Genomic DNA, 18,498 nt, shown 5'->3' with positions numbered 1-18,498 from the left:
GTTTTTTGTTGTTTTTTTCTACTCTCCCCAGACAATCTTATTTCTGCTCTGTTTAGTTGTTGTTTCTATGCATTACTAATTGTCATTCATGGCAAATGTAGTCAGCTGCTCATGGACCCAAGTCCAAGAATTAGCTGCAGGCTTTTTTTCTTTTTTTTTTTTTGGTTAAAGAAAGTGTCCAGGTTTGTGCCAGAGACCATTTTCTCATTCTAATACTCTCCTGCTATCTCGATATATGGAGAATAGTTACTGTAGACAGCACAGAACTGCTGTTTGCAAGGTGCAGGAGATTTTCAGAGAGTAAGACTGGACAGGACTCTAACTGCATGTACTTCTTCCAGACTACATATTGACAGGAGTTGGGGGCAGTCTGAAGCTGCACCTGATACAAGCCATACTTGCAAGCAGAAACAAGGAGGGAGTTGATAATATTTTCCTAGGCCCACCACATGCCTCACTGTCCAACACACAAGTGGCAATTGTGGGGGCGGCGGGGGAAGAAGTTTTAGCAGTGATGCACACTAGATACACGGGCAGGTTGGTGAGTGGGATAAGGGTACGAAGAAGAAACTTTGGGGTGATGGTCTCCCCAGTGCTGGCATGAGCTTCAGGTCTCATTAGAAGGAAGGAGTTGCCTCAGCTTGCAAGTCTGTTCTTTCTCTTCTCCCCTTATCAGGTGCAACCACGTGCAGCCCTGACCACTCTAGCACAACTCCAGCAACTATGAAGAACAACCTGATCTGAAGCAACCAAGCTGATACTGACCTTAAATCAGCACTCTCAACTGTAATCAAATCAACCCCAAATACATTGAGAAAGTGTAAAGGTCAGGGAGAGAAACAGAGTGAGCAAAAAAAGGTTTGCGTCCATTAAAATCAGTCAAGAAAGAGTGACTGTTTCCCAGAAAGGACAATATGAGCATCAGGCGGAACACCAACAGTCAGACAAATCTGCTGGCACTAGGGGTTGTTTCTGTATATGCCTACAGCAAAGAATAAGAAAACCTTCAATGCCAGGTTTAAAAATGAAGAGAAAGTTCATCAAGTTTCTGTGAAAGACCTAGGAGACTTTAACTGAGGTCAGAACTGCATGACACCCCATGTCCCACCCCTCCTGAAGGCAGACCCTCTTCAGAATCCCTCTTTATCTGTTTGCAGCTATGTGAAGGTGGGAAGTCAGACTAACTACAGTCCAGATATATTTGAAGCAGAGGTCGGTATATTTAGGAAGAGATTATATGTCTAAAACAGCAACCACTTATATTGTAGACCTGGAAGGTGTCATCCTATCCACTGTTACCAGTTTCTATATGAAGATATCACAGGAAAACATGACTTAAGCAGATGGTGCCAGTAGCCAGAAAAGTCTTGTATTTTTGTATACAGTAGGTTTGGCGAGGTTGCCCTTCGTTCTTAGCTTTCTTTTGCTTCTCCAATGCAAAACAGTACTGACCTCTGCTGCTAGATTATCAGCATGTGTACTTACTAGGGAAAGAACAAGGACTGCACAATAACACAGAGATGGCATTTTCGAAAGGGTATTCATGCTGCAGAATATGAATTCCTCAACAACTGCAAGTTTGAAGCTCTAAGGGTATTTATATTCATCTAAAAGAGCACTTGTCAGGTGGGCATAGACAGTGTCCCTATCACACAGACAGGGAAATGAGTTAAAGACTTAAAAGGGAATCGTTTGGAGTATCTCATCCTCCACAGCCATTTTGCTAGCTTCCTACCTGGATATCCTTCCCCTACACAAAGATCATCTTTAGAAAGCTGACCTCTGTCTGCTGTGGAAGACCACACAGTGAACATTTACCATAAAGAAAAAGAGCAGGCGTACAATTAGTTCACATGGAATACCTAACATGCCTCCCACACACATTTCAGCTTATTTTGCAGTAACATCCTCAGGTCACAAGCTTAAGTAGCTTACCCAAGGCTACGCAGAGTCTGAGGACCCATCCACATGGGGATACTCAGGAAATGAATCTGAAATTAAACTTTAAAAAAGAATGAGCTAAGCAGCATCCTAAGCTAGCACTTTCATTTAGAATTAGAGCCTTAATTCAGCTTAGCCTAATTCTTTCAGTTCTAAAATGGGGATGTTGACACAAGCCTACTTCCAGATCTATTTATCTGAATCGGTTGAAGGCATTACTGCCTCCAGCTAGTCATCACTGCTTTCCAGATGAAGGTTTCTACCCCACACAACTGTGACACCAGAGTGATTCACGTGAGCAGTCCTGCTTACAGACAACTATATCAGCTGCAATTTAAAACAGGAGGTTTGCATTCATCTGGCCTCCTACAAAAGGAATCAGGGATTACTCACACAAACCACTACTCCTGCAGCAACCTGCAGGGGCAATACCCCCTCCCAGCCAGGTAACAGTTTACAGAACAAACACCTGCCCACGTTCTGGTTGGAGGGACTAAGCGAATGGCACAACTGCCTGGGATGGGATACTCACTCAACTAACCAAGGCAAAAGTGTAAACTGGTGAGCCAAGGGTGAGAGTGAGATTCATGGGGTTGGGCCCCCAGAAAACGATGAAGCTGAATTCATTGGCAAGGCATAGATTTTTTTTTAAACTATAAGCTTGATGAGATCTCAGTATTCAATCACTGCTATAGAGATGCAGTGATTTAAAGACCAATAGTATGAAGGTGCTTTTGGCCTCTATGGCTGTAATTATAGAGACTCATTTACCCCATGTTGTTTTACAGCTGGTAATAGATTGTAGCATGCCAGTCACCTCACAGGTAAAATTGTTTCCTAGACACTCCGAAAGGAGGAAAATAAGATGTTATAGGAACTCTATGAATCTCTGACAGTTTTTAAGGTAAATAAAGGGAGGGAAGAGTCAAGAGAAAACATCCTTTACATCCCTATTCCCTTGCTCTACCTCCCCACACCTGGAGTACAGAAAAGCAAAATCCCCTGAGACAGGTCTTGGCAACCCCTACATTCAATCTGTCTCGCACTTCCCCTGAGATAAATTCAGGGGGAGAGGGGTTGCTCCATGATGCATGTTTTTTGCGCTGTAGAATGGAAACAGACCAAAGGTTTTAAATTTAGCATCCTCTCTCTGAACTCAGGCTACTCATTACTATCAAATAGTCTCCAACAGAGGAAGACACTGGTGTCTACCTCCACAAAAATAGAGAAGTCAGTTAATGCATCTAGCTGTGTTAACACCTGTTTATATTTGATATTCAAAGCCAAAGTACCACCTCTTTACAAGTTTTTTTTATTGTTGTTTTTCTTTTTCTCCAACATGTAGAATCTAGTCGCGTGACATTAGATAATCTAAAAATGCAGGGCCCCAAAGACAAAGAAAGCAATACTGCAGCTAAACCTTAATCTCTTATCAGCACCAAGGTTATAAATTCAGCGTGTTCTCCATTCTACACCCTTGCTGGAGATTATCTCCTACAGATGACATGCAAAAATAAACCTGGATGAAAAGGGAGGCGAAAGCAGGTAGCAGGAGGAAAAACAATCTTCTCTCCCTCTCACACACAGAAAACAAATTGTTCTGCAAAGAAAAGTCTTCTGGACCAAAATATATTTCAGCTTTGAGAAAGTGAGAATTATTTGGGGGAAATACCACTCAGAATGGAAACAGATAGAGGATTTAGCTGTACCACAGTTTTTTGCTTTGTTAAATTGTGAATGGGATGTGAGGTGTAATTAACAGAAAAAAGCTTGGACCCTTTTTTCCCCTCTTTTTTAATCCCTAGGAACATTCAGATCATATAGGGGGAACCTATATATTTCTGGTTCTGTGCAGTAGAGTAGGAAAACAAAAGGCCCTTTCCTCTGTTTCTCAGCGTCAAAAGGAACCATAGTGGTTTTAATATGGAAAATCCATTAGGTACGGGAAAAGGCAAGAGCCTCGTATCAAGCTGCAAACAGGAACGCTTAAGCACAAGGCATTCAGGCGATGGAAATGCATTCAGAGCATTTAGCACATAGGATTAATCGAATTATAATTTAATCATCTGATCAAACACTAATTAGCATAATCACTTGAGGGGAAAAGCTGCTAGAGGAACAGATGAAGAAACACCTTGGGCATCCAGCACATTTTAATGACACAAGATCATGCACAGATATGTTTTTCTTTCTTAATAAAACACAACAGAGATTGAGGCTCATAGTGCTGAAGAAGCAGTTGAAATATTCCAGTCCTAGATCACATACTGTTCTCCAGTATGGAAGATGCTGAAGCTAGGTTTCCAAACTATAGTTTATTCAGACCTAAGGAAGAGCTGTAAAACCACAGGAACACTACACTACCCTGGTTCACCATAGGAAGACTTGAGCAGGAGCACACATTTTAGCCCACAGTGTTTCCATTATAATCATCCCTTAATGCTTCCCCCCGAGTCTCCCACATGAATGTTTAACTATAGATCGCATAGATGACCTTCAGGGATACAGCAAAGTATCAGCGTCCTTCTACAAACTGCATTTGAAGTAATTAGTCTAAATCAGCTGGGTGTTTTTGATTCGGTGTGTGGGAGAATGGGAAAGCAAGAGATATTAAGGGAGCTTTTCTGTTTCATATTGTCTAGCCTTCACGGTAAATTCATGCCACTTTTGAAAAGCAGAGATCTGGGGAGCAGAAAAATCACCCCCGATGCTCACCCATACAATAAAATGACACCTGTCTGGAGACTGGGCAGGAAGAGATGTATGGGCAGAAGGAAGACTGGAAGACTATAGGGAAAGGAGGAATGGGGGAAGCACAGTGTTGAGAGAGAGAGGATCTTAGGAGGTGTCGTTTGTCTGAATTTTTATACAAAATAATGTAAATTAATTATTCTCAATAAGTGTTTAGTTTTTCAAATGGATAATTCTTCTGGACACTGAAAACATTTAAATGTAATGAACTGCAACATTTATGGATAAGATTGGACCTGGAAAAAGTTTCCTAGACTGTTATGTAAGGAAGCAAAATGATGAGCTGCTTACCTGCATTTTAAAGACACCAGATCATACAGGCTCAACTGTGAGCTAATTTAAATTGATTACATCCCTCTTACAGAGCTATTACTAATAATCCTTTCAGCTTCTCAGAATGACTGTACATCAATAAAGTAACCAGTTACAGCACAGGGCCAGTTTAGCCCAGGATTTCTCCATACTGGGCATCCCGATATGTGCAATCAGTACACACAGTCTGGAAACTCTCTCAAGAGTAGCGTGCAGCTTTCCACTGCAGGTGATGATCTCAGAAAACATTCTGGCAACAGAAAGCTGCATATGACTTAAAGCATTGTCGTACTTTTAGTAAGAAAAGTGACTGAAAGATGAATTAATAAAAGGTAATAAATTATTTTCCACTGGCATAAAGGTAGAACCACCATACCACATGTATTCCTGGCTCAAAGTCAGATATATATACCCGCATACATGGAGTCCACAAAAGTAAAAGTAATTTCATTTAAAAGTTTCAAAGTTATGTTTTCTAAAATAGCTTGTTTAAAATATCTAGCTTTAAATTCTCGCTTGTTTCTTTCCAAGCAAAACCTTAATAGCAAAGCCAGAGGATTTTGCCTCACCTCACAAAAACAGCAGTATGGCAGAGTGGAGCAACACAGAGCTGGTAACACTAATTGAGACTGCACTATGGTCAGAGATAGGCTGGAATACAAGACAACCACCACCATCTCCACCAGACTCGTCCCTAAATCTTTATTCTCTTCCTGCCCTTAGAGAGCAGAAGTCCTGAGCCAAATGGCAGCAACTCCTACTGGTATCGGAAGTACATCTCCCCACATGTTCTACTTTCTAACCTCATAAGAGTACCAGCACTGTGCCATGGCATAATGCATCATTTTCCACTTGCTAGCTATTTAATATGTGCTACTTATTTTAAATAAAGTTATCTGAGCACAAGGCCAAATGCACATGCCTTAGGAAATGCCAGCACTAAGGTGATCAACCAACTTTAATCCCCTATGCCAATTATTGCAATGTGCGTCCACAGCGGGGACTGAAAGTAACAGACATGATGTGGGGAAGAAGAGTAACTCCATGACATAGTGGGCAAAAAAGCCTATTATCTTTGAACGTGGCAGAGACAGAAACACAACTTACTGATCCAGAAAGTTCTCAGAGCTTCTTGAAATTAAGTAGCAGTTGGACTACTATTATTTAGCTGTGAAAAATGTTTTTTAAACCCTCATTAGCCAGCATTTTTCTCTTCTATAGAAATGCATTTTGAGATGTGGTGGGAATACTGTAATTGCTTTTATCCACTAGGGACTGACCTTTGAACATAATAAACATGCACTGAACTGCTACAGCTACAGTGTCTTCAGACAGGCATTTCTTTTCCTCTGCGTTGCCTTCACATGTGCCACCAGTTAAGACACTGAAGAAGGCCTCTAGCTCTGTCACTAGTGAAACAAACGCAGCTTGAGTGCATGTAGCGCTTTAACAGGACAGTCACATCCCTCTGAAGTTGCACTGCTCCTTCTCAAGCATGAACACACTAACTAAAGGCAAAAAAACAGTGAAGAAAGGAAGGCATTTGGACATAGTTTTTACCTAGACTAGGACAGAAAAGCTAAAACCTAAACCTTCCTTTCTTCCCCAGGGGAAAAAAAATACATATCTCTATCTCCACATTCCTTACTCCAGGCTGTGTTCCTACCATACCTATACAGTCTTCCTCAGGACTTGCTAAACAACTGGCTCTCCCATTTGTTGTAGAGACAAAGAGCTGCTCTCCAGTGGAGCAGGAGCCTGGTGATTTGGAGACATCCTCATCCACCCAGAGCTGTCCCCAGGAGACCCCATCCAGAGACAGCCCCAGGAGCAAGGCTGGCCATTCAGGCACATGAACTGAGTAGACCCCATTGCACCAAACCTGCCAGTTCCAGCTCTCAACAACCGAACAGAAAATCATGACTGCCAGCGTTTCTCAGAAAACCTGACAGCTCAGCATCTTTTTCTGAGGATTAATTTTCTCCCTCCTGCCCAATAAAGGGACTCAGCTCCTTCCTTCCTCACTCAAACAAGGAACTTGCACATCCTATCATACAGCCACACTGATATGCATAGCATTGCTTTCCATCTTTAACCCCCTCACTCCCCCAAATCCATTTCTTGCCTCAGAGGAAAAGCTTTTAGGGACTGGAGAAATAGTTTTGCTATCAAAATAAATATAAGCAACTGCAAGAATAGGGTGGAGAGAGGAGGGGTTGCAGGCCTCAAATTAAGCATGTGTCACAGATGAAATGGCATGGGCAGACATGAAAGAAAAAATCTGAATACCAGCAAGTGAGGGACGATGGCAGTCGGGAGCCTGAGCTCCCCCTCGCTAGGCACAGCAGGATCCATGCAAAGCACCAGCTTCCTCCCTGGCACAGACCAGCAGCCAAGATGGAGTCACAGAGTCATGGGGACCTGCCCCAGGGAGTCCCAAAGCGACAAGCTGTTTTGTTCCCCACCCACGCCTCCTGCTCACAAGGCAACAGGCTCAGCCTTGCCTTTTCCACTGCAGACCGAAGCCAAGACTTCAGAGCCTCCTGCCGAAAGCTGTCCAGCTCAGATTCAGCCTTCAGAGACTTCTCTCCTGCTGCCCCACAGGTCTTCATGCTCTTTGAGCGCTCTTCTTATCACACCTTGCAACGCTGTCTGGATACCCATGTAGTCTCAAGCTTATCCTTTTTCCCTCTTACCTTCCCTGCTAAAAATCCTGTTCATAGCCCCTTCCCTGTCTCTCCCCTAAGCATCCATTTTTTAATATATATATTTATAAAAGCTGAGAGCAGAAAGATCCAGCTACAGCTGACATGACAAAAAACATGGCAAGCATCACCTATCACTCAGGTCCCATAGAGAGCTAAACCTTACTCTCTGTGCTTCTCTTTTCCCTTGCAATGATAAAAATCTGTTTTCTAGAACCCCTGCACAACAGGGCTGTGGAAAATGTTGTCATGGTAGAAGAGAAACCTTCAGGTCACACAACAAAACTAGGGCAAAAGGTAGAAAGGAAAGCTTCTTAAATATATACAGATAAAAGCATGAAGTGGTATAATGCAAATAATTATTCTACATATTTGGGAATCACTTTACTATGCCAAATAAAACCTCTACCTTGTCTACAGATGGATCTAGAGAACTTGTGCTTGAGTGACAATCTCCCAAATTGCCTCCTTCATATCATGACATAGCAAATGCCTCACTTTGTAACTGCAGTTGCAACTCAAACTAGGTTAACCTGTCTAGAAATAATATGTGAACTGGCTTTTAAACTGCCCCACGGAAAAGCCACCTAATGGGAGGAAGAAACTCCACTGGAGAATGTGCAGTACATGCAGGACCTTCTGGATAGTGAACCACAGGAGGCTTTTTCTGTTAAACTGAGGTCCACCTAAAGCCTGGTTTGCTTGAATGACATCTTTTCCACCAGGATCCCATTCCAGATATCAGAATGTGCTTTTCATAACAAAAAGGACTTTGTCAAGGACTTCCTCTGTCCTTAGCTCAAGCCAGAAGTGGTCTGACAGCACATCACATGCTCACCTCTTAGTTTTCAAGAGACTGACTTTATGCATTCACAATACTTTCCTGAGTCAGGGCCAAAATTCCAAAGAACAATGCTCCCGCAGAAAACCCCAAAGACTTCTGAAGGTAATACTGTAAAACAAAATCAAAAACAAAATCAAACACACACACACACACAAAATAAAAGCCAACCACATAATAATTTCTGATAGAAAAAACAATCATGCAAGAGAATTTAGCAAAAGCATGAGCTTACGTGTCATGAATCACCTTTCCACAGCCTGGGAAAAGCAACCAACCAGCATTTTGGTGCACTCAAATCCTACCACGTCATTTGTGCAGTCCAGTACGCATTGTAACAACAACATATGGATTCCTCCAAGTCTGCACATTTCAGTATCCCAGCTAGCCTCCTCTGTCAGCTCAAACAAGAGCCACACATCAAAGACTCACATGTGGTATTTGAAATCCATACCAACTACTAAACCTCTAGGAAATTCTACTGAACAACAACATATTATGATGGAGATGCTTCTAAAGAACAGAACTGAAAACAAACACTTCCATCAAGTCCTGTAATTCTGTGGCACCTACAAACTGGGGCCATGGAGGGCTGCCACTCTAAAATGCTGAGAGACAGACACCCTCAGTGTGCAGGCTTAGCATAAGCCACTCACTTGCAAAACCACATAGAATGATTTCACGCCAACAGATATTTATATAGACAGAGCAACCCTATGATCTTACCTATAGAATCACTGTGAGTAGATTACATAGATAGGCAATTATTCACAGCTACAGTGCAACATAATTATATTCTATTTGTATTGAAAGATCCCCAGCCCTTTCAAGAATTATGTTTCTGATATTCTAAAATAATGAAGGGCTCCCCAAAATTTACTCAAAAAATTACTTTAGATGACAGAAAGTTACTAAGAGTAATTTTTAGCCTAGCACAAACATAAATCTTAAGCCATAAATCTTCTGCATGGGATTACTGTGTAATTAATTGGAAGAAAATAGCATCAGAATACTTAGACAGCAAAGCAAATGCCAGATTTTCCATACACAGTAGCAATTTAAGCAATTAAAAACTATATGGATTTACACGGGGGGGGCGGGGGTAGAGGGTGTATAAATATATATAGATATTTTTTAAAATCTCAGAAGGAACTGTATCCCTGACATACTAGATTAAGAGCCACATGAGCAGGATGTTTGGTCTTCAGCTCACATGGTGCTATGCATGTAGAGGCTTTGAATGTTACCCAGGCAAAAAATTTCTCAGGTGGTCCTTGCATATGCCTTTCTATCTGCCACACCTGACATGTAGCAGGGTGCTATTTTCAGATGTACTCTGGGGCTGCCCCATGGCCCATGCTCCTGTGTTTATGAAGGGTCTGCCCTTCTGGAAGCTTCGGCAGAGAAACATCAATGATTCAGCTCGGGTCGCCAGGCTGCTCTCTCCCTCAATTACTAGGAAGCTCCAGGGAGGCTGGTGTTTAGTATGGAGGTGACTCTCTTTCTCAAAGCCTTTGCATTTAAAAATGGTTTTCTATAAATAGGATTGCTGGCTTACTCTTAAATCTAACTCCCTGCCTTCTAAGTAAAAATAGCTTAAATAGGGATGCTGGGAAGACTTGTTAATCTCTGTCATCCTGTCTGTCCATCCTTTCCTTCTTTCTTTCCTCAGTAAGGATCATAACATTTGTTGCCCACTCCACTATGAAAGGTATGTATTGATGTACCACAGTTTTCCTTTTTCTGATGGGTAAACCAATGCCCTAATTGGGGAAAAAAAATACTTATGAGGTAGTAAGAATTTTTTCATGAATGGTAGTATAAAAGGAAAAGCAATAGCAAGAAAAGCTCACAGTGCTAACAAGTGCCTGAGGAATCCCTGGCTTGTTCTTAAAGAGGTTCTCTTCTGTGCTCTAAAATATTGTGCTGTGAAAGGCTCTTATGAAATACCTCCCATTTTATGTTATTTTATTTTTGAAAATAGCAATTGTTAAATGAAATGCCTTTAAGAGACAGGGAGGTGAAGACCAAGAAGATAGGGTTTCTTCTGAAGAATAATATAATTTGAAATCTTAATTTCATTGATTTCATAACAGGTTAAAGGAAAAGGAAGTGCTGATTAAAAAGGATTGTGAAATATCTCAAACTATATTGTGAAACAAATAATTTAACTGCATACAGCTACACATTCACCTTGAAATAATTAAGTATTCTGGTCTACAGACCTGTATTGCTTGAACAGAATTTTTTAGTAGTTTTAGTTTCAATGCCTCAAAGAAGTAAACTTTTTTAAAAATCAAGTAATTGTACCTTAGAATAATTAAGTTGAATATAATGCTCTTCTTCCTTCTCCAGCTTTTAAAATGAAAGCCAGAATTAATGTCTTTCCACTGCAAATCTGAAAGAGTCCTAGACCAAGAGATTAATAAATGGCATATTCCAGCTAAAATCAAAGGCTAAATGAGTGGTATGTTCAAACAGGCCTTGAACCTATGCATGTCTTAACTTGTTAACTAGAGTAAACTTTAAGAGGAAAGGAAAGAGGTCCATCTATTTTGCTCCTCAATCCGCTACCTCCCATCCCCAACATTTCATTTCATTGCTTTTTGGGTTTTTTGTCACTTGAATGCTTATTAAACAGGTAAAGGAGATTATTTCCCCACCCTAAACAACCCACACACCTGAAACAGCAGCATATTCCTTAAGACACTCATCCAGGCAAAGACAAAAATAGTTGAGGTGCAACCTAAGCCCAGCTGCTCCTGTAACTAGAGCCTTGTACAGCTCATGAGCTGGAGGAAATTTCTGGATGACCTACTCAATGCCCACAAAATTTCCCCGAATAATTCAATTTATCAGTATATTGCATGACAAAAGTTCACTCAAAAACCAACACAATGAAAACCAAATTCTGAACTTCTCTGGATGCAGCAGCACTGAAGAGATGCCACTGAAACACACCTCGAATACTATGTTCAGTTTGGGGCCCCTCACCTCAAGAGGGACTTTGAGCTGCTGCAGCATGTTTACAGAAGGATACTGAAGCTGGTGAAGGGTCTGGACCACAAGTCTTATGAGGAGCAGCTGAAGGAACTGGAGTTGTTGAGCCTGGAGATGGGGATGCTCAGGGAAGACCTTATTGCTCTCTACAGCTGCCTGACAGGAGGCTGTAGGCAGGTGCACACTGGTCTCTTCTCCCAAGTAACTAGCAATAGGACAAGAGGAAATGGCCTCAAGTTACACCAGAGGAGGTTTAGATCGGAAATTAGGAAAAAATTCTTCACTGAAAGGGTGGTTAGGCATTGGAGCATGCTGCCCAGGGAGGTGGTGGAATCACCGACCCTGGAGGTGTTTAAACAAGCCGTTGACACGGTGCATAAGGAAGTGGTTTAGTGGTGGACTTGGCAGTCCTGGGTTAACAGTTGGACTTGGTGATCTTAAAGGTCTCCTGCAACCTAAATGACTCTATGAAACGGCAGTGCAGAGCTGTAATCAACCTAAGAGGGTTTAGGGGTTTGTTTTTACCATTCGTGGAAATAAACTTCAGTTTAAACCGTTACCAAAAATACTTTCATTCTCACACACATCTGCTATTCAGTGCTGTGGAGAAAAGGCAGCATCCACCAGTTAAAAAGTTTAGCCAGCATTGATAGAAAAACGCAGGCAAAACGCCTCCTCCGGGCGCCGTCCGCTCCCACGGCTGCTCAGACGCGCCGCCAGACCCGTGCGGTTTGCTGCCCACTAGTGTCGTGTGGCACCGGCTCCCGGCCACCGCGCAGGCTGCGCCGCGCTGCCCACGCCGGAGCCAGCGAGCCCCTCAGCCTGGGGATGGGTAGACCCCGAGCAGAGGAGAAACACTTCCTTTGAAATGGAAATAGGTATTTCCAACGTAGTCTGACTGCCCAGCTGTAACAATTTTCCTCTATTTGGCATCTGGTGATTAATTAATAGCTATTCATAACTTGAGTAACGCCAGATTGAAAACACCATCAGCTGTACTGTGCCATTCACAAACATACACCAAGCTAAACACTTTCTGCACGTGAATTAAACTTTCTAAGATAAGGATCTGGTTACACAATTCCACTCAAGCTATGCACATATTACAATATGTTTCTACAATGAGAGCCCTTTACTTTTCCTTAAACATTTCATCCCCAGCACTGAGTCTCATCATTTTCTTTGGAGAGTGTCATTAGCACCACCGTTACTTTCACTACTCATTCTCCAGCCTAACCCCTGCTCTCAGTTTAGTGTGATCCTTCTCAGTCTCCGCACATGCTGCTAAAACCCATCTTGATAGATATAGGGCAGGAGAAGGATTCAAACATAAACTAATTGTAATGGAAATTTATTTTTAGTGTCATCTGTACTGTATTGGGTGCCTCCTGATGCTCCATTGATTTCAGCAGAACATCTATGCACAACAAGCACATAGGAAACGCAGCCAGAAAGAATCATGCAAATGGGTTCTCTTAACAATACTGAAAGATACTTGTTTCTGAAAACAGCATCCAAATTCTGAAACAAACTTCTTCATAGTAATTACAATACAGAGCCAGGGTTTTGAAGGCCAGTCTCCCTTCACATGCCCCCCTACCTTCTCCGTCCAAGTGAAATGCCCCCTTACTAATTACAACCAGGCTACAGTAGACTTCTGCTGTAGATTTTACATGCTTGCTTTCAGAATATATAGGTATAGTAATGTGGAAGGTAATATAGATACAGTAACCCTGAAGGTAACTCAAAAGCATTGCTCAGGACTGTACCTGCATGACTCAGGCTTTCGAAGTGGTGAATTTAGCTGCATACTCCCACTGATGTCTATATCGTCCCATGCACTTACTAAGGCTGCAATACATTTATGGTTAACAGTTACCTGTATTTTTAAGAAACTCACAGCAATGACAGTTTTAAAGCCTTTACAAAATCTAAAAATATTCAGCCAGGTATTTGGGAAGGTTTTGTTTCAGGCTTCAGAAATACTAATTGGATGGAACAGCACATCAGTATTTCATTGTCCCCAGAAGGAAGCTATTTCACAAACATAAAGCCTACCCAGTGACACTGCTTGTATCTAATTTGACAAAAATGTATTTTTGCTGAGTGACTGTAGGGAAATATGGGGGCCAACCTTGCTAATGTTATTCAGATGGTTTCTATTATCTTCAACAGAAATTTAGCCCAAGACGACAGCTACAGGGTTAAATCCATAATGCGCAGGTTTATTTTTAAGCTATTTCTCCCCTCGAAAAGGGGAACACTCCCCCCCCCCCCCAGCAACAACAAACAAGGAACATAATCACGAACAATCTTACACATTTTAAAGTTAAAATTAGAACAAGATGTAACACGTAACTGAAAACCAGTCATACATGTGTGTGTGTGTTTTAAGTGAACGCAGTATAGTTCCATAAGGGATTCAGAAAAGGCAATGGCAGAAGTCAAGCCACCTCCAGTAGCCTGTCCCCACACACACACTCAATAGAGTCATAAAAGAATACTGCCTATCACACAACGGAGTTCAGATATAGTTATAGATAATGAAAAAATGCGTATGTGACATATCTATTTATATATGCAGTCATTTCTTTCAAAGAGACACATAACTGATATGACATTGCGTGAAAACCTGAAGTCCTTTAAAAATATTATTTTCTGACTCAACTCAGTTATGATAGTCCACATAAGCGTTACTAATAAACACAACCAATTTATTCAGCCTTAACGTGAAGGTAGGTGTCATTTTCAAAAAATTCCTTTAGGAAGATCCTAAATACATATGCATTTTGACATCAAGCACGATGCCAAAAACAAACACACTTCTTAAAGTTGCCAAGAATAACTGAACCATCCACTACATATTTCTACAATGCTTTCATCTGAAAATGTTACCACACACAAAACCATTTTGTTTTAGTAATCTGGATTCACGAACGTACAGATGTTGCTGTGTGGCAGTATAGAAACTATGCAGATGCATCTATCACTTACATATTATACTATTAAAACTAGAAAAATCTTTGGGTTACAAATTCATGTTTTACTGTGATCCAAAAACACGTGTATACTGAAAGTGAAATTGCTACTGACTTCATAGATCAAGGAATAAAAGAAAGTGGTTTTGGTAGTATTTCAGCCTCATAAAGCAAAAATTACACTGTTCTTCAAAATCCCCTGGAAGGGGGACTAACTAGCTTAGAACATAAAATTTATAGCATCAGTACAGGAGACCAAAATACATGCCTCATCTTTTTTTTAAAAGATGTAATATTTCTGAACAGAAACAGGTTTATTTCCTATGCAAATCTAGCTTTAAATGAATAGCGCCAGTAAAAGCATATACTTCAGGCTGACTCTGTCTGTCTTATTAACAGCAGATCTCTTCCTCCAAGGTATCTGGCTGAAGTGGCTAGAGAGAAACGGCACAGCACTGCCTGTCAAAAAATAAATAAAAATATTAAAAAGTAAAATAAATAAATAAATTCTTAACGTTAGAACTTGTTGCAGCTGTCTTACTGCTAGAAGAAATGTAAAATTTTAAAGTTTACAGTTTCTCAATCAATTTGCATTCTGTGGCACTCAGAAGAAGAAAATGTTTTAAAATAACCCTAAATACACACTTAAGATTCACCTCCTAATTTACGATCTATCTGGCTATTCTCAATGGACTGCCCATGCCTGTCAATGTATTTTCTCATCCAGTGTATACTTAAGAAGATGTGAAGGCACCCTCATCCAGCATTCATTCCTCACCCTCTGCTAGAGGTTCAATTATTTCTGTCTTCCAGGAAAACCTTACACTTTGCCCTATGCTTATCTCACATTCATTCAATACAAGAAACATTCTTCTATTCTACCTGCTTTGCCTATTTTGCGAATTGTGCATTTAGTTTTCCTGATTTCACTGTCAGGATGTAAAGCCTTACAGGTAATACTACATTCTCAAATCTGAGAAGGAGGCAACGTAATAGAATAGCTAGAATCCCAGACCACAGCATAATTTGTTTGCTATCCTTAAAACAGCAATGCTTATACGCATTTCAATAAAAGTTATGCAATTTAAACTGATTTTCATATATGACACAGTTTTCAATCACATATATCTAAATGTTCCAAAATACCCCCATACACTATTAAAAAAAAAAAAAAAAAACCAACCAGAAACTGCAATAAATATCTGTTAATCAAACAGCTGGCAGAACGAAAGGGGGGGGGGGGGGGGGGGGGAAAGAAAAAAAAAAAGAAAAAAAGAACAGGTTTACCTTTATTCTATCTCCACTCTTATTTCCCCTTCCTAACTTTATAATTGACTGAAAGTCTTCAACATTTTCAGATGATGTAATGCTTATCCGTGCATATTTTTACATAAATGAGCGGGGGGGGGGGGGGGGGGGGGAACCAGAGCAAGTACCTTTACAGTGAAATGATGAAAGGGAAGTAATTTTGAAATATTACTTCTTAAATACGTAAGAAAATAATCGTTAGGTGAAAGCACAGGGAGATTAAAAAACCCAAGAGGTAAAGGGAAGCAGTATCTCAACGCAAGCGCTCAGACTGAAAGCCCTTCAAATTATCCCCGTGTACTCAGCCGGATTCATACGGCACTTGGCAAAATTCTGTACTTTTCCACCTAAGAGAGAAAGGAAGAAAGAAAGAAAAAAAAAGAAAAAAGCACCCCTGCCGCTGCCCCTGCAAGCACGGTCTCATGCCGACCGAGGCAGACACACGGCAGAGTGGCCAGGTTACGGGCTGTCACTTTGCTAGGTAAGCTAGTTCCGATGATTACAGCGCAATTTCGCCCTTCCTTCTCCCCACGGCTGCCGGCAGCCGGCGCGACGCGTTAAACACAAAAGGCACAACCGCGACCCGCTCGCCGCCCGCGGAGGGGAAGGGGAAGGAGCCCCGGGCGGGGGCCGGCAGCGCTCACCATGCGAGATGCTGTGGAGCAAGGCGACGGCCAACATCCACATGCCCCCGCCGCTCCCCCGCTCCCCGCTCCGGGCTCCGGGCTCGCCCTCGCCCGCCGCGCCCACGGCCGGGCCGGAGCTGCCAGGCAGCGCGCACCGGGTCCGGCCGCCGCCTCCCTCGGCTGGTGGCTGCTCGGAGCCTGCGGGGCCGCTCGTCCGCCCAGCGAGCGCTCAGCCCCGCCTGCAGCCCCGCGGCTCCGCCGACACTCGCCGCCCGGCTCTCGGGCGGGGGAAGAGGCAGCCGGCGGCGGGGGCGGGAGGCGGGTGCGCGGCGCCCAGGTGCGTCCTCGGCTCAGGGAGGCGCCCGCAGGTCGGCGGGGGCAGGGCCACAGGTGACAAAATCCTCCGGCGCCAGCACAGGAGCATCCCCGGCAGCGGCCGGCCCCGAGCCGCGGCGAGCGGCTCCTCACACGGCTGCCCCCGGCCCGGCGGCAGGCAGGCGGGCGGGCGGGCGCATCTTCCCTCGCCGGCAGCTGTGACCGCACTGAGCCCGCTCCTGCCGCCCGGCGCGGCGCAGGGCAGCGCTAACCCCGCGCCAGCCCGCTCGCTCCCAGCCCTCTGCAGTCTTAAAGCACCACAAAGTCTCCACAGTGGAAAAAACCAAGGCCAATCGAAGAAGGCGGCAGAATACCCTGCCCCTCAATAGTTGGCTGAACCGCGTCCGTTTGGCATCAGCTGAGTTGTATATGACTAATGTGTTGACAAGCTGTGCGGGGGGACTGGAGGAGGGGGCCCTTCTAGAAGGTCACAGCCCAGACGGGCGAGCGCATCAAATAACTGACTAGGATTCTGTGCGAAAGTGAAAGAAAAAACACATCTCTCACTCTACATTTTCCCAGCGCTTACACAGCTCCAGATACTATTTGGCCTTTCTCACATTTTGTTTTCTGTGGCAATAATCTCCCCCCTCCTCCCCGTAGCAAAAGAGTAAATTACCCTCTCTCTAACTAAAACCAATTTCTGCATCTATTCTTTCTTCACACCTATGATATGAAGGTTGGTCAAAAAGGAAAAGGGAAAAAAAAAGTTTAAAGTATTAAATGAATACAGTGGGGAAAAAAATCAATATTGTGAAATACAGAACAGCATTGGGGCAACTCTGAATTTAAGCTGTGAGATGAAAAGCAAACACAACAAAGTAATAAGGAATCTCAGCCTGCAGAATCCCCAGTGTGTTACCAAACAGGATCACTTCACATCTGGGGGTCTTCACAGGACAGTATATTTATTTTAAACTGCTTTATAGCACCAGACGTTGCCACGCTGCCAACACTCTGTCTTGTGCACTGTAATGAAACCTGGGAAAAGATGTCTCCCAAAAAGACTTTGGGACGAACATGTGCAGAAAAGCTCAGCAGCACAGCTGGACAGGGAAGAACGTCTGTCTGGAGATGTTTCTAAAGCCATACAAGAACAGACCAAAACACACCCCCAAAGCACTGTATAAGGCCCTTCATTCTAATTCTGGAGAAAACCGAAGTTGCAACTGAAGCACGGTGAAAGCCATCATGCAAATGCTTAATACTCTGCATCCCCCTTTGGCTGGATATCAGCCAGGAGAGACTGAAGCCCTGAAGTGAAAGCAGGGAAGATGAGACCAATATTGAGCAGGGACTAGCTGCTCAGAGTCGCCCTTAAGAAAAAGATGTGGGTAACCAGGGAAGCTGTTCAGTGGGAAATAGCATCTGAAGCCATTACAGAAAAATTAAAGAGAGAAGTACAAATGTCTTGAGGGATTATTTAAAAAAAAAAAAAAAAGAAAAAGAAAAAAAAGGACATTTGCTTTTATTGGGAGTGAAGTTCTGTTAAAAATGACAATACTTTAATCTCTTTGTTTAGAGGAGAGCTAGTGACTAGCAGAAATGCGTAAGTATTCATTTGAGAGCTCTTTGGAGAAGTTCATGACAGATTTGTTCAGGCAGCTCTTTCAGAATTGCTTTGTTTCCCATTTTGAAGCCCAAAACATGTCTGGGGCTTA

At 42.7% G+C, this 18,498-nt stretch overlaps 1 protein-coding gene across 3 annotated transcripts in view; it reads right to left on the bottom strand.

Moving 5' to 3' along the window:
* DSCAM (DS cell adhesion molecule) overlaps positions 1-17,187 on the bottom strand; it is a 470,739-nt gene extending 453,552 nt beyond the window's left edge. Inside the window, exon 1 of one of the 3 annotated variants that reach the window (XM_055802405.1) lies at positions 16,481-17,187. In XM_055802405.1, coding sequence (XP_055658380.1) covers positions 16,481-16,523 — 43 coding nt within the window. In that variant the 5' untranslated portion in view covers positions 16,524-17,187. The remainder of the gene's footprint in view (positions 1-16,480) is intronic. The other 2 variants (XM_055802404.1, XM_055802403.1) reach the window with 2 other exon arrangements.
* Between the last annotated feature and the right edge of the window lie 1,311 nt (positions 17,188-18,498).

Source organism: Falco peregrinus, chromosome 4, assembly GCF_023634155.1.
Source record: "Falco peregrinus isolate bFalPer1 chromosome 4, bFalPer1.pri, whole genome shotgun sequence".
Classification (NCBI taxonomy): Eukaryota; Metazoa; Chordata; class Aves; order Falconiformes; family Falconidae; genus Falco; species Falco peregrinus.
The sequence above is the reverse complement of the archived record's forward strand: the minus strand, read 5'-3'. Positions and strand labels throughout refer to the sequence as shown.